General features: G+C 32.0%; 1 protein-coding gene across 1 annotated transcript in view; it reads left to right on the plus strand.

Moving 5' to 3' along the window:
- LOC138701780 (klaroid protein-like) overlaps window positions 1-22615 on the plus strand; it is a 75184-nt gene that overhangs the window by 27226 nt on the left and 25343 nt on the right. The window contains exons 4-6 of the mRNA XM_069829038.1: window positions 4986-5200; window positions 5969-6211; window positions 9395-9661. Coding sequence (XP_069685139.1) covers window positions 4986-5200; window positions 5969-6211; window positions 9395-9661 — 725 coding nt within the window. The remainder of the gene's footprint in view (window positions 1-4985; window positions 5201-5968; window positions 6212-9394; window positions 9662-22615) is intronic.

The following is a 22615-nucleotide window of genomic DNA, read 5'->3' on the forward strand; positions in this document are numbered from 1 at the left end:
CACGAGCGCGTGGCATTGTTGCTCCATTTCAAAATGATAAAATTACCGGTAGCAACATGCGCCACATTTCAAGTTTAAATTTATCGGTCGCGCAAATAAGCCGCACCCCAACTTTTCGAGTTTGAAATTTGAATAAAAAGTGCGGCTTATATTCGGACCAATACGGTATTAGGAACTGACTGTAGTTGCTGACACTGCTCTCACGAAAATTGAGCGTTCGAAACTATCAGCCACATGTGATAATGCATATTGTTGATGACAGTGCACGTTATAATGAACAAAATTGAAACAGCTTAAAACTTTCACATATTAGTCGGTGTTAATGATGTAATGTGTTTTTCAAAAATAAAGCCTAAGATTTGATGCCAAATTATATGGATAGCGCTTATAATATTCTACAATTTCCACATATGTTTACTGAGTAACTTATAACAACTCTCTTATTTCAAACTTTACAACATCGTGCTCATTGTTAAGAACGAACTGCAAAAGAAAGTAATGATTACCGGTACTGTTTTTAAGCTTCTTTCTGTCCAGTATCCAGTATTAAATTTCAACGTAAGTTAATACCAGTAAGTAGTACCAGATTACAGTAATTTCAAGAATGGCGATTGACCAATATAAAATAACTAAATTAGTACATATGGACGTTAAATGAAAAACATCAAAGTTTAAAACTCTCTTCATCATAAGGGAACGCAGAATTGCTACACTGAAACCCCATATGTACTTCGGTACATAATAGTAATATGATAAAGCGTAAGTAATCACTTTGTGATTGGAGACGGTGCCGTGTTTCGTCGGACCCCGGCCACTTAGTCACTCGTAATGAGTGCATTTCTGTACTTTAGGTGGACATACATACTGTAACATGGCACATGAGAGTAGACCAACAAAGGGGAACACAGTAGGAAGAACTTAAAATGAGAGGGATTCAATCCGACATCAGAACTTGAATCCGATGTGGCTTAGTGGATAAAGCACCAGTTCGTAAAGCTGGAAACCCGGGTTCGAGTCCCAATGCCAGAGAGAGTTTTTCTCTGTTCTACTGATTCTTCATCATTTGTAAGTAGGCCTAACTTTTCTCTTTTTTTTAAATATATTGACGAAGTGTTATGATTTTTACTAATTCATATGAAAGTGCAGTCACAGTGCATGATACTGTAAGTACAATTGCGCGATATTTCTTGCATACCTTGTAGTGGTGAAATATATATCTAATAGACCTACTGATTAATCTGTAGTGGAAAGTAATAGCAAATGTAATATTGTAGCGTATGTGAACAGTTTTTAATTAGAAGTTGGAATTAAATTAAATTATGAAGTTAGTATGCAATATATGTGATAATAGAAATGTTTCCGTATTTGAGGATTTCCCAAAACATATATCTCAGGAACGTTTTTTTTTTTTTTTTTTTTTTTTTTTTTTTTTTTTTTTTTGTGCCGCCCATAAGCTCATGCGCATCTGCTCTCCCCGATCCCCATTTCTCTTTTATTGTCGTCTGCATCTCGCTCCCCTGAAGTGTTTTCTGTCGTCACTCATGAATGTAAATTTAATGAAAGTTATAAAGAAAAATCTTTGGTACACCATACTGTGATAGTTGTACCTTATCACAACGAATAATTGTAGTAATTATTATTTATTTATTACTCGTAATGTCGTAATAATATTTGATTTGGCTTTGAGGATGAGGGGAGCACGTTACACTAAACTCGACATGTACAACACTAAAATCGCTTTGTTGCGTATGTTGTATCCTAAATAATGCAAATCGTATGTGTCTCAATATTTAGCAGTAATAATTAACCATTGTCGTAGAATATTTCGCTAACACAATGGTTTTTAATAATACTCTTTTCCTCGAAAATATTGAATAACGCTGATTGTCTTAAGACAAGACAAACTAAGAATTATACTAGTTTAATAATAATAATAATAATAATAATGTCTGAAAGTGAAAGACACCGGTAGTTCATTTTCAGCAATTAAACGAATTAGAGGGAACGAAATCTGAAGGAAAAATACGGAATTGGAAAAAAAAAAATCAACTTGCCAAATTACGGTAAATGAACCAGCTGAAGAATGTAGTTTGAAAGCAAACTTTTTAATTGAACAAATCCAGACTTTCGGGAAACAAAGTTGTAAATTCCATTAAATCAAACTGAAAATCTGCATAGCCTACTGTTATTTAACATGTCATCAATAAATCTCAAATAAACTAATATGCTTGGCATGTTTATAATCGTACTCGATCAGTAGGCCTAATGCAGAATTAATCAAAGAATTTTCACGATACACAATGCTTAGTAATGTAACTATTCATTATTTAATAGAACTGCGAAGTGAACCTAGCAGCAGAAATTGTAATGACGCTCTGAAGCCCACTCTTGATCTTCCAATGCGCCAGCTTGTATAATTACGTAAGCAACGGTATCAGCACAGAGTTTCAGTCAGTGGCCAGTATGTTGATTTTATTTTCTGGTCATTCTGATAATGCTTCTGAATGTAATTACTAACTATTTTTCTATAAGTTATCAATGTTTACTCCAGACGAGTTTCTGATCAAGATTAGACTAGATACTTAACTGACTTGCGTAAATCAAGTCTAACGCCATACAAGTCTATGCTTTTCACAGCATTATTAATTAATTTTGTAACAGTTGAGAGAATAATTTTACAATATGCTCAATGTAGCCGTGGGTATAGTTATCCCTTTTGCTTATGTCCACAAACCAATTTTATTGTCCGCTACAAAACTCCAAAGCAGGGGCTTTAGAGCTCTCCCCTGTCGACAACCCTTCATGTCAACTAACTCTTGTTTTTCTACAAGAAGGCAACGGTATGCTTCGACTTAGCTGCCACATCACTGCAGTCTGTCAACTCATGAGATAATGTTTACCAGATTTTTTCCACAATTTCCCAGGGATAGATACCGGTACCTCTATATGGAAAAATTACTTTTAACATTTCTGTTAGTTTACCATTCATTTATATTGTTTTTATAAACTTTGAAGAATTAAAATACTCATTTTGTTTACACACTAAAAATACCCATTCTACTTTAATTACTACTTAAACTGCTGGTATTTTACAGAAGAGTGAATTTTTTAAGCAGGTCTTCTCTGGATTCGTATTTTGCAGAAAATTCCTGATAGGTCATGTTGAAGTTGGTTAAAATAGCAAGCATGACTTGAACAGTTTCTAAATTTATCCTAGCGTTTTGGTATATCCACTTTATGTTCGTAAGAGAAAAAATTCTCCTCACTGAAGCATTACTTACAGGAAGACACAGAGATAGTTCAATCGACTTCTGAAATTCTGCATGAGAAAACATTTTCTCAGAGAAGTATTAAAAGATGTCACTTCATTTTGAGCAAAGAGTAGCATTTTCTACATTCCACTTTGCTATTTTCTCTGAAGTCTCATATTTCTTCAAGCAAGAAATTTCACAATATGAATTATCTTTTAACTTATTTACATTTGAAGAAAAATAATTGACTGTATCTTCAAGTTTTTCTTTTTCTCTCATAAATATTTTATCTTGTAAATGAACGCTCCAGGCCCTGAGATATTCAACAGCATTTTCATAAAATTATAACAATTAACGCTTAAAATCTAGGGATATCTGGGAACAAATTTTTTAATCTGGGGACATTCCAGGGATTAAAACAAAAATTCAGAAGTTGTCCCCGGAAAACTGGAACATGTGGTAACTTTATCATAAGACAAGATTGTGAGCTGATCCGAAGTACAAGAGAAGTGCTATCATAAGCACTATCACTATATCTAAGAAAGTGACTAAGACGATCTCTTTAAAAACTAAGGAATCTTGAATCCTCCCTACACGTGATTTCTTAGGGTGGTAATCATATTTAAGTGGATGAATATTTCTTGGCGTTCTTGCCCCCTAATATTTCTTTCTACCAGTTTCTCCATTATTTTGTGTGGGGGAAAAAAAAAAAGCTCATGGGTACATGTGTTTTGGTGTTGTCATCATTTGATTGCCCATGTTTAGAAATGAACACCATTCTCATTACTCACCAGTCTTATGGAATGTACAGAGACTGTACAGTATGTTCTGAAGAAAGATCGAAGTAACACAGAGGATCGGATTTTTACTGTAACAGGATAGGAAAAATCAAATCCCTTTCAGCCGAATTAAAGGATTAAATTTATTAGTCGTCCATTTAATGTTGAACAAAATGGCAGTATTCCTTTTGAACCTAGGATTTTCTGCATTTGATTAGATTAGCTGGTTATGTTGCTGTCAAACATACAGTCAGGAAAATGCACCTGAAGAAGAGTGTAGAGTATTTAGGCCTATTTTGCTGTATTCCTATAGATTTTATAATTGTGTCTGTAGAATTATGGGGGTTCGTTATCCTCTATAATCTGGCTGCTTGTCTCAGATTGCTGATGTGCAGACACTGCTTTCCAGGTTTTTATTTGTATATTGATTTACCATAAGCCCAGTCTGTGAGACTGATAGTTTTGCTATTCTTAAATAGTTATCTTATTTGTCTTTTGAAATTCAAGTTCTTTTCGACCATCACGATTATCATCAAGTAAAGTATATTGCAAAATTAGTTTCAGCTCACCTTCCTTAATTTCTGAGGAAGAAATTATTCCCATCATGTATCACAATTTGATAGCAACAAAATATTCAGTGACAATATTTTTTTTTTCTCAAAATTAATTTCAAGTGGAAAAAAATGGGATTAGAAGTTTAACATAAGACACTAGTTTAGTACTTTTCTAAATATTATATTAATTTATAAGAGTCTAATCATTTTGAACTGTTGTGGTTAGGCTTGTAAGTCAATTAATATTCAAGAAATATGTCTTCAAGATACAAGATGTCACTCATTACAGGAAACATAATATTGTAAATTCAAATGTATTTATTTGCACATTTAAGAATTATGTAATTTGATTCTAAATTTGTTGAAACTGTTTTAAACCTTGTTTTCTTTCTGTGTTTCAGTAAGTTCCCAAAGACAGACTATACATACTCTCCAGTATCACCACACCGCAAAGAGCTTGCACCAGGTGTGATTCCCATGCCTAACATGTCTCGTCGAAGCCTTAATACTGTACGTCTTGACAGTAGCTCAGAAACAATGCCATCAAGTAGTACATTCACTACAGTCACAAAACGACATGTTACAAAATCACGTTGGCTTGATCCCTCTACCTCAGGTAAAAACAAAAGTAATATTAGAAAGAACATGTACGTAAATAATAATGTTAAATTACTTATTGTTACATTATAAACTGAAAATGTAGAATTAGGTTTAATTATTGTTATTCGATTTTTTATTTCTATACCGTTTCTTTTTCTCAGTTTAGTTTTTATTTACTGGAATATAAATTAAATATGAATTAGTTTACAAATACTATAATGTTTCATCACCAGATATTGAATTGTTTGTACAGACCCAGAAACAAAATTTGGGCCACCTGAATTTTTCAAGTTCCAATTACTATGTACTGTGCATGCTCAGTTCTTACTACTGGAACTTGGAAAATTCAGGTGGCCCAAATTTTGTTCTGGGTCTGTGTTAATTTAGAGTAACCGTTCATTGTTTCAACTCGCACATATTGTCTACTGCTGTGTAATAATGGTTAGCATTCCTGACTATGAAATGAGCAGTTCCAGGTTCAAATCCTAGTTGGGACAAGTTACTTAGTTGAGGTTTTTGCCGAGGTTTTCCCTCAGCTCATTAAGAGGAAATTCTGGGTAATTTTAGGTGTTGGACCCTGGACTCATTTCACTGGCATTATCACCTTCATCTCATTCAGACCCTGTATAACCATAGCAGTTGGAAAAGCATCGTAAAATGATTAAGAAGAACTCACACATTTTAAATAGACTGTCACTTTGTTTATATGCCCTCTCCTCTGCATAACATAACATCAGTATGCAAAATATATGCAAGTGACGTTAATAGAATGTTATCCTTTCAGGCTCACAAGCAACTAGGAAAGTGTTGGAAGATTGGGCGGCTGTTGATTCAGATGTAGATGAAGTGGCTGAATCAATTAGCAGCAAAACTTCATCTCATACCTCTAAAACATGGAATTTCACTACAGTTACCAAGTCTTTCTTCTTAGCCATCTGGACATTTATCACTGTTTCCTACACTCGTACTGTTAATGCTATGTATAGACTGGTTGGTCATGATACTGATGTCTACGCCACACCACGCCGTAAGAACTGTATTTATTACTAAATATCCTTTAATTAACTGCTACTTTAGATTCTTGCTCATTGTCAGATTCATTGCGGAATATGATGTAATAATTTATGTAAAATTGTGTGATATGAATATTATTATTTATTTTCTTATATTCTGAATTTCTGTAATCGCTGACCTTTTAATTAACCAGTGGTGTGCATTCAAAATAGGTAGGTAGAGGAAGCACAAAGAAAGCTTGCCCATTTGACTGATGCGCAGAGAACGATATTCGGTCCTCGTGCCGTCATGCTCGTTACAGGGTGCTATGAATCACCTAATGCTGATTACAGGGCGCATTCGAAAGCGCAGTCTTGAGCTGTTCGTATCGTGAAATGTATTGTGCAGAGCAGGTAGGAGCCAGCATATGCATTACATATTCTGCGTTTTATCCCTCATATCAGGATTTTTATAGAGTTCAAAGTGTGTTTGTAAAATAACAGAGTTCTGTATAACATTCTATGTACTTAACAATGCTCCCCGTTGGCTCTAAGTTAGGAAGTGCTAATAAAACGTTACACAGTCAAACTAGGGAATTATTTATAACGTTTATAAATGTTTGAAAAACGAAACTGGATCCGCTCGTAACATAAGGAGTATATACAGATTAAAAGAAATCGACCATAGTGCAACGCTAGTTATCGGAACATTTTAATAAAATCACATAGTATTAGTTATTAGTATTTTATTACAATGTCAAATATCTATTATTACACGATCACATATTTCTTATAACATCTTTGTAATTTCATTCAATGATTTTATATGTAAAAGAATTCGTGCTTCTTTATTTTCAACAATGTTATGTTATTAGTTACTCTGCAACTAGGTTTAGGTTCCGTTACATGCACTGTGATAAATCTCACTCGAAACATCAAGCCAGCAGACGACTGAGAACTGACGACAGTTTGCCAATCGAATCGAAGCAAGGTCGAGTGCACCCGAACATTTCCGAAAGTTCGCGCAGCTTTCCTTGGCAAGCTCTTCTTGCGTTTACTCTAAGTAGGTATGCTGCGTCTACTTAGGCTATTTTAATATTAACAATAAATTGTATTTAAAGGTATTATTAGCTTCAGAAGCTAATAAATATTCCTTTTTTTTTTTTTTTTTTTTTTTTTTTACCAATTATCGGTACCTATTCTTTTAAATATAATCTAACTTCACGCTGTCTCACCAGCATTGCAACAGGCTCTTCTCTGCTGTATAGCCAGCTAGTTCTCTGTGTGTCACATCCTGACTCTGCAACGAGCGTTCTCTTGTCTTATGTCTTGTTTCTTTGGCGTCTGGCACATAGATGGTTGTTCTCTATGCAAGCATTTGGTTTGTGATGTCGGTCTAGTAGGCGCTAAGCAGGTGCGCTTTTGGCGGTGATTTATAATTCCAAGAGTATTGGTACACAAAAATAGAATAGTTGCTGCAGAAATGTAAATTGAAGCGTAAGTGTCATATAATGATTTAAAATAGGTGCATAATAAAGTAAATCCTGAAAATTTTGTTTAACTGCCGATCTTTGAGTGAAAAAAGCGAAATTGTAACTGCGGGAAAGCTTACGTCAGAGCTCATGGACTTGAAATTCAAACGTAAAAAAGGGGGTGATATATTTTCGATATTTTAGTATAAATCAATATGAAAAAATGATTCGTGGTAAAAATCCTCATGAATTAGCTACACATCTGAAATTTAAGCTGCTCCACACAGCATCCTCTGAACTGTATCAATAGACATCACTTGTTTTGTTCATACCCAGCACATAAACATCGATCGAAATATCATTTCTGTCCTTAAACGAATTAAATCACTTGAACGATCAACTCAAGGGTAAGAAAGATTGAACTACCTAGACTTGATGTTAACAGAAAAGATGCTACAAGAACTTAAAAATTCTCCAACATTTTACAGTGACATTATAGATGAGTTTACAGAGCAAGAGCAAAGAATGGAGTTTTTCTTCAAGTAAACAAAATATGATTTCTTCAAAATTGTGTGTTATTTCTTTATTAGTTTCGTGCTTTTTTCGAAATCGGCTGGGATAATTTAATGAGTAAGTCTAATACATAATATACTTATAAAGCTGAATTGTAAAATACAACCTCGTAGTAGTGACATTAGTTATCTCTAAAGGAGAGTCTAGCCTAAGACAGCAGGCACTGCACGCCACTGTAATTAACAGTTACACAATTTTATTGTTGTTCACTTATTTCTTCAAATGCAACTGATTTTGGAAAGAACAATAATCGTTTTACTTCTGTGTTGCAATTATATGATTATCTAGAGAGAAAAAAAAATTACAGACTGGATTAAATTAGCTTGTTCAATGATTAATATACATCTTAAGTGTTGTTGTTATGTATTTTAATGCACAACCTTAATTTTCATTCATAATGAGCTGTATTGTAATATGAAATATCGCATTTACTCGCGTAATTTTTCTAAAAATTCGGTAGGCGAAAAATCTGGGGGGGGGGGGGGGGGGAGGAAATACGCGAGGACTACAAAATATCGAGAATAATCTGGTCATTAATATCATCAAACAATTCATGTACTAATCAGATCAATACTTAATAATAAATAGTTACAAATATATACATGCCACTTGATCAATTATGAACAATTTTGTGACTTTTCTTTATACTGCTGTATGTCAGTTTTAATGCAGGTAGCCTGATCTTGACTAATCTCAGATCTTGGTAATAAACTTTGTGATTAAAATATTCGTATGAAAGTAATTAATTTCTGCGTAAAGAAAATAAATGCAAATGGATTTTACACTACAATATTTTCAACAGAGAAGAAATCCAATCATCTTCTGTCGTCAGAGCAATCAGACATTTTTCATTATAGAAGGGATGAATAATGATTTGGTGTTTTCCAGCCTTATTTTTTCGATACTTGGATTCTTCACGAAAGATACTCTTGAAAGCAAAAGGAAAGTCCAATTTTGTTTATGTAAGAGGTGGAAATTACTCGAGTAAATATGGTAATTCAGTTTTCCTTATGTGCAAGACTATTTGATTTTAGGGACATGTTTATGTACAACAATACAATTTTATGACATTTAATTTTGAAAAATTTAAGTTTTTCTATTTTATTATTATTATTATTATTATTATTATTATCATCATCATCGTCATTATTATTATTTTTTTATTATTAATAGGAGGCGTGTCCCCTATGAAAGGAGAAGGAAGTCCTAATTGGTTGTGGAGACTGTTCAATTGGTTTTATCAGCTGGTTTGCACTGTAATGCAGTTGGATTTGCTACTGCTGTCCAGCTGGCATACATCTCAAGTCACACAGGAACATGAATTGTATTATGAAGATGATGACTATGTAGAAACAGATGCAATGTCAAAGTCCTTTTCCTCACGTAAACGCAACACTTGGAGATTACTGCTCCTACTGTTACCTCTCCTATTCCTGGCAGGTAAAGTTAATTATTTATTTGTAGTAGTTTATTTATCGTTAAAAGCATATTTTTCAGTTATAAAAATCTTTGAAGGCAAATTTTGAAAAATTTTCGTCAATATTAATACTCTGCAGCTATTTATTTTTTTTCAATATGGATTTGTTCAATGTTTTAATCTTAATTTAACAGAAAATAACATGAAATCTTAGTAGTTGTTCTAGTTTTTGCAGTGCAAAAGTATGTTCTAAGCATATTACTATGGTGTAGTCGATTATCACCACTACCATCATCATCTTCCATCAAGTATTAGATTTCACCAGTTTTAACTACATTCCCTGGCTGTCTCTTTATTTTCTGCAACCTCTCAGAGTATCCATTTGGCCATATTTTTGTTTAGAGACTAGAACATAATGTAAAATGACTCAGACAAGCATGCAGATCTATCACTAGTTTAGATTGTGAGGCTATCATTGCCTCTGAATCAGCATATTGATATACATTTTTCTTCATTGCGAAGTTGTGTTTATACCACCAATATTTCACAAAAAGTTTCGTCAGTAAGTCAGATGAGGATGGGATTTTGGTAGGAGAGGTTATGGAATGCACTTCACTACTCTTGTAACCTCTTTTACTAGAATACATTATGAAATATTACTTAAAATTAGCATATAGGCCTAAATAAATGATATCTAAACTTTTTGGTTGATTTCTATTGGAGTATGTGTTAGTGGGCTGTAAATTCACTGTCCTTAAATTTATAAATTCTCTAAATAGAATAAGCAGAGGTGACACAATCTAGATTCTCGGAATTATAACAGGAGCTGATAAAGATACATCCAAATTAGAACTAATGTTCATAAACATTCATGGTATCAAATACAATAACTGAAATGAAACTGAAATCACGAAAAAGCTTTAAAAATCGACAGACTGAACTTGAAACCCAAGAAATTTATCAAATTAATACAAATTATACAAATATTTTATTACGTCCTGTTGAATTTCGATATTGACATCAAATTAGAACTACAAGAAACAGAACCGAAACCGTTTAAAAAATAATGATTAGCCAGGCATGGTGAAGGCAATAAATTTAGCAACTATTGAAAAAAGAAATCCAACAAAAGAAACATGGTATGGGAAAGTTATGTTGGACTGGTGCATTATACCGAGCCAGTTGGTTCATAGGCACTACCTATGCAGATACATTCGTAGGCTTGGATGTAGGAGAAAAACCGAAGTCATCCAAATTGTAGGTGTGGGTGAATGAAAGGGGCACTGGCAACTTACAGCTGCAGGATTATCAGAAAACTATTACCTTAAATGCCAATGACAAAAATACGAACACATGTATGTGTAAATAATTCTTATTACTGCACCAAACATGTTCATATACATATGAATGTATATAAAAATGATACGAATTCTGTATAAATAACAGAGACTCTGTAGATTTGCAAATCAAATTGCTTACCTGGTACCGGTACCTAGTTCGAGTGAGACTTAGCATTGTTTTCCTCAGTTACATCTGGAAATTCATTCTTCTTTATCCCACAATCACATAACATTTACTTGGAGATTACAATTAAAATTCTTTAACAATTTAAATGTTAGAGAGCATCACTCAGAAGGGTACATTGCTAACATTGTATTAATAACAACATAAATTTATTCTTACAACACTGTTCCTTCTGGAATATTATTTGAAAATCATAAACACAAACATTATACCACTGGAACTTAAAGTGTAGCTGAGAAGGTATTAGGAGAGCACTGATGATAGGTCTGGACTATAACCTTGTTCAAATCTATTTTCGAGCTCCTTGAAGACATAATTCTCAACGAGGCCGTAAGGTGTTCATTTGTTAGTCTCGAACAGTATTTACTTTTCACTAACTTCATAAGTGAAAACAGTTGTTCACAGATGTATGCCGAACCAAACATCACGAAAATATTGGCAGCATACTTTTGAAGTCCTGAAAATTTTTCATGTGATAAAGGTGTATAGAATTCCTTTGAAATCATCATTAAATTTCTGTCCTTTAGAATTATGTCACACTGTACCTCAGTGAATTCCATCTGAAGTTCCAATCTGACCTCTGACACATCCTCAGAATGAGGGGAAGAGAAAACTGAGAAATCTATTTCCAGATTGGCTTTGGATTATAAATATGCAAACAATTTTTACGAATAACTAATCTCAATAAAAAGTGCCCTGTTTAATATTGTATACAGATCATATATCAAAAACGAAATATCAATTCTATAACATTCCAAGACAGAATGTCAGAAAATCTTCAAGAAATAAGAAAATTATAAACCAAGAGATAAATCATTTTTCAATTTTTGCCATCTCATGTGGTCTTATTTATTACCGGTTCTTCTATATGGCTGTGAAACTTGGACTCTCACTCTGAGAGAGGAACATAGGTTAAGGGTGTTTGAGAATAAGGTGCTTAGGAAAATATTTGGGGCTAAGCGGGATGAAGTTACAGGAGAATGGAGAAAGTTACACAACACAGAACTGCACGCATTGTATTCTTCACCTGACATAATTAGGAACTTGAAATCCAGACGTTTGAGATGGGCAGGGCATGTAGCACGTATGGGCGAATCCAGAAATGCATATAGAGTGTTAGTTGGGAGACCGGAGGGAAAAAGACCTTTAGGGAGGCCGAGACGTAGATGGGAGGATAATATTAAAATGGATTTGAGGGAGGTGGGGTATGATGATAGAGACTGGCTTAATCTTGCACAGGATAGGGACCGATGGCGGGCTTATGTGAGGGCGGCAATGAACCTTCGGGTTCCTTAAAAGCCATTTGTATAGTATAGTACATGTGGTCTTATTAGAAAATAAAGTAGCTTATGAATTAACTATAGGACTATTCGGATTAAAATAAAGCCTGCTTTTATTGTAGAAATTTCAATAAAATATAAATTAGTAAAGAATCACTTGAGAAAGTGGGAACAAAATAACAACTCAGTACAATCGAATGGCGAATTATTTGAATGATTAGTGAAGAAACATATTTTAACAAAACCGTGATGATAAGCAGTTGTACATTTCTATTTATTGGACATGATTGCCTTGGTGTGTACATCAAGTTAAAATTAACAACAGTAACAAATTGCACCATATGTACCAGAAATGAAATTTTAAACAAGCAACACCTTCTACTCTGTGATGGAATAAATTGTGACAATAGGAAGACCAACATTGGAGTACTTTATTGGGAAGCGAGAGATAAGATGGGAAATAATCAACTAATCATCATTAGCTAACAACAACAACAACAAAAGTTATAAAATGTGAAATAAAATATTTATCTAGTCTACTTGACCTATGATTGCTTGACTTCCCTGTAGTATCAGTCATTAAATTTCATGCTTCCCTACTTGTTTTCATTTTACACATTAACTCTTCTCCTCACATTTTCAGCAGTAAAAGTTGAATAAAGAATAAAATTCAAGCATATTGGGAATAGAAAATAAAGATAATCAAGTGGAAATTACGTTTAAAAATACTTTATTCATGATGTAGTTTCAATTGCACACTACAATACAGTCCTGTTCCACACAGGAAAAACTTTGTGTTACCTCTCACTCTTCTCACTACATCACTGCAATGTGACACCTACAAATACAAGCTAAAACATCATTCAAAGTTTAAACATGGTTGGAATTGAGTATAAGGACATTGTGTTCTGTAGGTGCCAAAGCTTGATCTTTGTTAGTTTTGATGATTGTATGAAGCATATCAGCATATATTATGAGAATAAGAAGTGCTGAATTGTGCATATGATAAGTACCATGAGACACAGCTGATCATTGTACAGCTTCTAGTGTTCAGAAGCACAATAATAAAAAAAACGTTTAAAAGGTGGCAAAAAGTGATAATTTGTAATCAGATTTATTAAATATTGTTTTGAACTATTTTTGTTATGTCTCCTGAATGCACGATCATCTTTGCATATAATGGCATCAATCATTGCTTCGGTTTGCAGTGGAGACAGTTTCTTTAATTTTCATTGATACGTTCTTATAGCAAACATGTAATAGCATAGAAGAAGAGATTAGGCATTAACAATCGTAAGTCAAAATTGAGATATGTATATTTGTTATATTTAGAACATGTGTATGTCATGCAACTAATGAACAATTTCACAAGTTAATCTCGTGAAAAGTCTTGTTGTATGTACATTACAAGATATATTGTGTAGAAGTAAAACATGGAATGAAAAAAAATTAGTAGTGCTGTTTGAAAGTTATCTTACTTCCTTAAATGTATGAAATTAGAATTCTTTTTTTAGGAATTCAAATACTTCCTCTCCTGACTGAATCTCATCTTATAGCATAGGTATGGTAATGCACTGTTGAGATTTCTACCTTCCATTAGATATGATCTTTAAATTACGTGTAGACTTTCCCTTTGTATTGGAATGTATAATTCAACAACAATTCCCGTCTTATATAAAGGTAGCTGCAGAGATCTTTCCTGGCCTTAGTTTCTTGTAAAAGGTATATGAGAATGGGTCAGTTAGCTTCTTCATTATGTCTTCTGCTTTAAGTGATTTTGTTTAGTTGCATGTGTCATATAGAATTTACTTCTTATAGAATTGCAAGCTCCAACTATGAAAATTTGTATCATATACTAATTTATTGTATGTTAATTCGAAATAATGTAGCCTATTGCAATTAATCATTACTAGAGCCTGGATGTTTGGCAAAATGCCTTTTTTTACTGGATGGAAGTAAATCATTATTTTCATAGATATGAATGTGATTTGGAGTAAATCAAAGTTATAGGGCCAATTTTTATTTTGCCCTTTTTTTTTTTTTGAGGTGTTTCTTACTAATTCAATGATAAATGCTTTTTTTTTTTTTCTTTTTTTTTTTAAGCAATATTTCTTGTTTATTTGCAATTTTCTAAGTAATTGTAATGTGCATGCAATTTAAATATATGAAACAATGACTCACTTTACTAACAATAGTAAATAAAAGTAATTTATTTCGGTGCTTAATCTGCCAATATTCGTGCTTTAATACTATTGGTGTAATATGAATAATAATGATCGACAATCCAGTTACAAATATAATGTCATGTCTTCACGATCCCAACAATCAGCTTTATAATTTATTTCGGTGCTTAATCTGCCAATATTCGTGCTTTAATACTATTGGTGTAATATGAATAATAATGATCGACAATCCAGTTACAAATATAATGTCATGTCTTCACGATCCCAACAATCAGCTTTATAATTTTAAATATTAAGCCGTTCTCATAGAAGTTGTCATGTAGCTTTTTTCATTTGTTTGGTTTCATATTTTAAAATCTTACTATTACAATTTTGTGCTACACGTGTTTATTATTGTAGGAGAAAGGAATTTGAGTGAGGAACAGTCAGTTATTGTCGGTTGACAGAAGGTACAGTGTAAGATTGGTTAGCTATAATGCCTAAATTCAGTAAACTTCATGCTTACGTTAGTGTTTTCAACCAATGGAACAGTTTTGTTATGTAAGGTTTGTGAAAAGACAGTTAATCACAAAAAAGTATTTTATAAGTCAACATGCGTCAATTACGAAGTAAAAATGTGAGTTATGTTGATATAATTTAAATTTATTGCTAAACTATATTATGTCTTTTTAAAATTTATAATGCCTTTTTCAAAATTTGTGCCTTTTTTACGTTTTTATTGCCTTTCTTGATTGCCTATTTTAACTGTTACAAATGCCTAAACATCCGGGCTCTAATCATGACTATGCTTAACACTGTTTAATGAAACAAAGGCAGAAGATAAACATCTAGTGTTGGTGAAATAAAGGAAGGAATTATAATCTGAGTCATTGAAGAATAATAATGTATGTTATTTTCCAGAGAGCTGGAAAGATAGTTTCAAACATTAGCCTACGTAATTTTCCTTGAATATAAGTTGATATTGAATCTTCTATTTATTCGCCACTAGTGATGTTATTGGCCCTTGTTATAGTGGTAAGTTCTCACTTATTTAATTTTAAAGAACACGCTTTATATACTCTTATAAGCAGAGTAATTGTAATAATTTTAGTAATTTTATTATTAGTATTATAGTATATTTACACCTATTTGTATTTAAAATTCTTCAGTTTCTCAATGTTAGGTGCATTGTGTCCAATACTTACTGTACTTCCTAACCAGGGTGGGGGAAAAAAATCATAATTTTTTTTAAATTTAAACCAGATTTTTTTTTTTATTTCAATAAAATCTTTTTACTAAAATAGGCTACTTTTAATTTATATTTTTAATTGGATTTATTGAAGTAAACAAGGTATTGTTAATAACAAATCACATAAATGACCAAACAATAAAAAAAAAAGTACTTGAAACAAATGAAGCCAGAAGCTATAGATTAATAAGTGCCAAGTGTGTTCCATCTCACATCTTACGATAATATTAATGACTGTCAACCTTCATTTTTTAATTTAGCATTTGCAAAATGATTGTTGCGAAAGTATTTTACAATTTCTATTATATGTTTTTTCACATTTAGAGCATTTTTTTTATAAATCGTGAGATAGAAGGTTCAAAATATGAACAGAACGACCATAAGATCTTCATAATTCTTAAGAGCACTATCATTTTTGACATGTTACTTACGTTATCAGTAACAAAACTTGTAACACTACATCTAAATTCTCTCTCACAACTTTTCATAAAATTCACAGTAATTTCAGTTGTTTAATCTTAAGTGTGTGGGTGACTTGATGTATCAATTGTGTTGCATAAGTTCACATCACCAGCATCTGTGGTCACTGCCATACAAATTATTGGTTCATTATGAATATTTGACCAGCCATCTAAACTCGTACAAACTGTTTGTTCACTCATATTTCGGAAACATTTATCTCGTTCACTCCTATAAATATCTTCAAGAATGGGTCCAGCTACATCACTGCATGAAGGAGGACAGTAACCAGCCATAACATTTGTGTTAACTTGATAAATTCTGGATGCTGTATGCATCGAAATGATAACAAAATTTAGGGACTTGCTTTTCCAATGTATTTTTCTGTTGCGCAGTTGTTTTGACAAAAAAGGAGTCGAGTTGAAATTGAGTAATGTTTCTTTGTTGAATGACATTAGGTATCTGACTCCATTTCTTCTGCAGCTGAAAATCTTCTCAGCTTCGTTTCTGATGGTGTTTTGCACATTTCATTACTGGTATTAGCATATGAACTTGGCCTAGTTGGATCATCTATAAGAAAATACTACTTTGTAAATTTCCAATAGGCTATCTGCTATATAGCCTACATACCTACTTTTATTTTATCACTTGTAAGCTGATAACTCACTACTGGAAAGAAATTTGCAGTATTCTAATCTAATATTAAATAATATTTTAATATTCTACTTAATACTGGAGAAGAGAGCAAGTACCTGTTACAGTCAAATCACTTTTAATTCACTGATTCAAACTTACTTTCATTAAGTGACATTTGTTCTTCAGAATCAAAAAAAAAAAAAAAAACTTCACAATTTTTATCTTCCTGAATCTTCTTGCAGTTCAGAAGATGAAAATCCATTCTTGCTATTAAACCTTGCATTTCTAAACCACATATTTTACATTTTGTTTTGGAACCTATGGCACTGTTCGTTGAAAGTTTTATAAAATCTCCCCCTATAGGATTTATTTTCCTCTCTACATTAGACATTGTAGCAAAACAAAACTAAAACTGTACAGATTTTAGCACAGCAAACATGAGGTAACTTTGCTGTTGTCCCAACAATGGTCTCTAATATATTAAAAACATTTTAAGTTCCAATGGCATAACATTGACCTCACAGAATGAATTTTTGTGTTTAAAATACAAATGTATAAACTAAAAAAGATTTTTAAAAATCTGTTGATTGAAATCAGTTTGATTTAAATCAATTCACCCTGTTCCAAACATAACATAATAACAGATTCTTTACCGAAAATCATGTAAGAAGAAATATTTTCAAAATATGAAAATAAAACTTTAGTTGTATAGATGAAAATAATTATCGTAATGTAAGGTAATTAAATAGTTGAATACCCATATAATGACTCGGATTTTTTTCATTATTCGTTGAAGAACTGTTGACATAAAAAAATATTATTTGATCTCCTTTTTGTTGGCAAATTAGTTTCATTAAGCACTAATATTAAGAATTTTCTGCCTTTGTTGTGATTTTATGTTTTAATGCAGTGTATTTTGTATATCAACTGTATTAGTTAAGTACCGGTATATATGTAATTAACCAAGTGGGGTTCCAGAGGATTAAGTGCATTAGACAATTTGAAAAATTACATAGTGCAAAACAGTCATTGGTTATAGTAATTGTTGCTGATCTTTCCTGAATTTCGAAGACTTGTCTCTTTTATAACATAAATATTCTCTGTAACACTTGCTGTCGACGATATGTAACATTTATGAGAATTGTTATATTCATTATTTCAAATTCTTCCTAAATTTCCAATCCTCATGAGTGTGCTTGTATACACACATACAGATAACTATATTACTAATTTTATTGTTTGAGCTTTATTATATCATGAGATTTTCTGTCTCACATTTGACAGCAAGAAGGAAAATTACTTCTACATGTAACATTATTTGGAACATCTTGTTCAAATGAGCTGACTTATAAGAAGGATGAGACCACACTCTTGAGTTAACGCCAGTGAAGTTAAGAGGTTCACAAGCTATACATTCCTAATTTTGAAGAAAAACATAACTGTAAAATGTTTCAAATAATAGTTACAAAAGCTCTCTAACATTACAAAATTTTAAAAGTTAAATTATGGGTAACAAAAATATTAATTAACATTTAACACAATTTTTAATTTCTGGTACTATGTAGGTCTGGAAGATCTTTCTTGTAAAAGATTTATTTGTATTATATAATCACAGAAAAAAAAAATCCACGAAATTTTCAACAGTGCTGAGATGAAGGTATGTGACTCATGTGAACAGTGTCACTTAAGCATACATTCAATCTTTAAAAGTTCATTATATCTATTCTATAAAATGCTTAATTCTTGCCGTGGATTTTTGATGAGATGGTAAGTTTCAGTTTTATGTTTTTCAGTAGGAAAATTTGTTCAAGCTTCTATGAGGAAGTTCTGAATGAAAAAATTAAATAAACTTATGCACTTTAAATTTATTTTTTTATATATAATTTTTCCGTCTTTCGTGAAGCTTTAGTTAATTGTTAAATGGTTATATTCCATTATGTAATTACATAATGTGTCCATCGTGCACATCAGTGACTTCAGGAAAAGGTGTGAATATAAAGAACTTAAGCTAAATATAAAATATTTCTGTAATTAATTCAGTTTTGTAAGATAAATTTCAAATTATACAGTTACAAAACATCAAAATATTTTAACAATGTCAATAGTAGCACTTTTGAGATTTCTCTTATAGTTATAAACCTTTGGAACCCATAAATATGTGTTATTCGAAACTTTTTTCAGTTGTACGTGTGTGAGAGACAGAGTGATACTTCTGCTGTAGTTGTAGTAAATTTCTTCTGTCGTTAGCAAAGAGGCATGCTCACACACAGCTTTTTTTCTTATGCATTCTTGGGTGTGTCATGCCAAGAGCTAACTTCATAACTTTTTCTTATTTGTCAGCTTACTATTTAAAAATGCAAACTTTTTTTTACAGGATTTCACATGGTGCAAACGTATTCCTTTCCCTATCCAGACTTAATTTCAGATATTAAAACTATTTTTTCTGACTCAGATTTCTTTTCATTTTTTGAGTCAGCCACTTAGTTAAATTATTTTTGTTTTATTTTTTATTATTATTATTATTTTCCTACCTCCTTTTCTGTGCAGTGTACAAGAGACCTCAGGGCATTGGTGCTTGGTATATTTGAATGTATGTCTGCTTTCTTGATTGCTATTCAACACTTACTGTACAGAGACATCTGTAGTATAAAAAGTAACAAATATTAGTTCATATCATATATTTAATATGAATGCCCCGTCAACTAAAATTATTCTTGACGTTTCAGGTGTAGTCAATTTACTTCCAGTAGCCTGTAGTGCTTTGTTCTACTGTCTCCCCCCCCTCCCCCCATGGTTCTTTTGTGTGTGGTTTTACTTCATACATGTCATGTGGGATCGTTCACAGCAAATAAATAAGACTAAATCAATTAATTATTTTGAAATAAAACTTAAAATGAGGTACCGGAATTGTTGGCCTCCATTGTTCGTCAAATTTTTGGCATATTAAAATTTTTTTGTCATCAGTTGAAGCTCTGTCAGATAGAGTGAAAATGATTGTAATCAGATGTTGCGCTCAAGCTCTGAAGGCCAATTGACTTTCATCTAATTTTAAATAATTTTATTTCATTATGAATTTCATATCAGCCGTAAACTATGTAATTATTGAACAGTTGATACATATTGCCCAGTGCAGACTTTTTATATTAGTAAATGAGTGTAGGTAAGGTTTTATTGAGAAAAATAATTAGTTGGTCTTGTTTTATTCTCCTAATTTTGAATGGTTCAGTGTGGCAGTTTGCCAAGATAGGATCATCACTGAATATATTTTCCACAATAGAGGACTTTTACATATAAAACCATCTGCAATAACTTCCTGTCAGGACAGCATATAGCGGAAGTTGGTAGATCCACAAAAATTCTTGAACTGAGATTGTTAAAACCAAGCTTTAAGAGCCACACTGCATTAATTAATGCCAAAAGTTAGGTTTTTAAATGTTAGTACCATTGTTGATTCAATTCATTACAGGAGTTTAACTAAAATTAGTGGTATATTTGAGTTTGTGTAAAAAGAAAGTCACCGGCACAGTTTCAGGGTAGTGAATGGGACTCGTGATCCAAAGTTGTGCCTGGGCATGTGTTCGAATCGTGCTCAGGCCAATTATCTGATAGGGATTTTTCCGAAGTTTTCTCAAACTGTAAGGGGAATGTCAGATAATCTCACAGCATATCCTCGATCTGATCTTGCCAAATATAGTTTTGTCACCAAACCCACTGGTACTAGATAATCTCATAATTCATATAGCATCGTTAAATAACTGATTTTATTTCATTCAATATATTGTATTTTATATTTCCTTAAACTCTTCCTTAATCATAATATGTTGTTGTTGTTTTCTAATGCCAGACGTTTGACAATAAAGTCATTTGACCTCTTGCACTCCAATACTTTTCAAAGTTAATCATAATATAACTCGGATTATTTCATTGATAATGAGAAACTCCTTTGGTATCAGTGAATACTGGTAAACCCTTTATTTCCATCGGATTTTAATAGTTCCAACTTGCCAAATCCATATTAAAATGGAATGAATGTTTAATTCACAATGTATATTATTCAAATTAGTCATGTACAGTATCTGACACATCAGAAATAATTGTAGTTCGAAACTCAAAATGGATATTTACAGTTAAAACATAAATTCAAATGATTTTATTCATCATCACATTTTTGTTTGAATATTATTACACGCACTTAATAATTTAAGTAAATTTGTATTCACTCAGAACTCCTTTTTAAGAATGCTCCATAATGCATGATTGTGTGCTGAACGCTCTGAGGTCATTTATGGATATTATGCTGCACAGATTTTTTAACACGAGCTTTATTTACTGCTTGTTTATGTACTAATATTTGCAATTAATGCATATTTAAGTGGCTAGCATAGCCAATACTCACAGCTTGCTTTCAAATAATGTACTGTCCCAAAAATGTGTCTTTGTGTTCGTTACTAACATTTACTTAAAAACATTACCACTTCAAGACGTCCGTTTTCTTTTCATAATCAAACCATACACATCGGCCAGTTTGTTCAGATCTCAAGTTAGAACTTATTTTCAAAATCACTATTAATTATATTATAGCTTTTCCTATTTTTTATACTATTTCTGTTTAGAGTTGCTGTTGAACTTCGATAATGTTATTTTGTCAGAATATTTTTGTTTTTGTAGTTACTGTCTGCACTTCAGTAACATAAAATACAAAATTTTTCACAAAGGAACAGAAAAGAATAATTTTATAGATAACTGTTAAAATAATTAATTATGATCCTTTATTTTCACGCTAGACTACTTGTGACTCATTTATGGCCCAAATTGCTTTTGCAGTCTTTTTTGGTGCTTCTTTTCTGATAAAAAATTATATTCCTGATTTTTTCTTCGTATTTTTACAACTTCAGGAACTACAATGAGTGATTTGGATGTTTCGATAATTCACAAATGTAGTTCTGATGCTATTTCATAGTTTTGGCTGCTTCGCAATATTTATATGTCAGAATTCTTTTATGGGTTAAACTATTTCAGTTTCTTATGAATCAATAGATGAAATAAGAGATAATACCACGCCATTACTTCAACAGATCCCCGATTCGTAAAGAAATTTCTTTAAAATTCCGTGTACTTTATTTGTGTATCATATATAAATAACAGTCGAATATAATAAAGGATGTAAAAAGTTTAATACTATATTTACATAATCTGTAATAAAATGAAATTTCGTATTGCAATATAATCATTTCTCTGTAAAATTGTTCTAAATATGGTGGAACCTATTTTTATTCAAGTGGTGTTCAAATAATCAAAATTCGAATCATAAATAAAAAAAGCGTGTTTTTCTGATGTATTGAATATAACAACGAGCATATTGGGTTTGTAATTACTGTACCACATTTATTAAGAAATTGGCTGTATGAAGGTTAATGTTTAAAATAATAATAATAATTCATGATTCATGATATAATACCAGCAACCACATATTTCTTTTAACATATTCTCAATGACCCACAGCCATTTCGTGAAGTAGTGTGTGTGATTTTAAAATTTTGCTTCATAAAATGTTGCTGTATTACTCTATTTAATCATTTTGTATAGCACCTTACTGCAAAATTATTTTTAAAAAGTATTAAATCACATTTCAACAACTTGTTTTGATGTCATTGTTTCAGTGGCTTC

This window comes from Periplaneta americana, chromosome 6 (assembly GCF_040183065.1).
Source record: "Periplaneta americana isolate PAMFEO1 chromosome 6, P.americana_PAMFEO1_priV1, whole genome shotgun sequence".
Lineage (NCBI taxonomy): Eukaryota > Metazoa > Arthropoda > Insecta > Blattodea > Blattidae > Periplaneta > Periplaneta americana.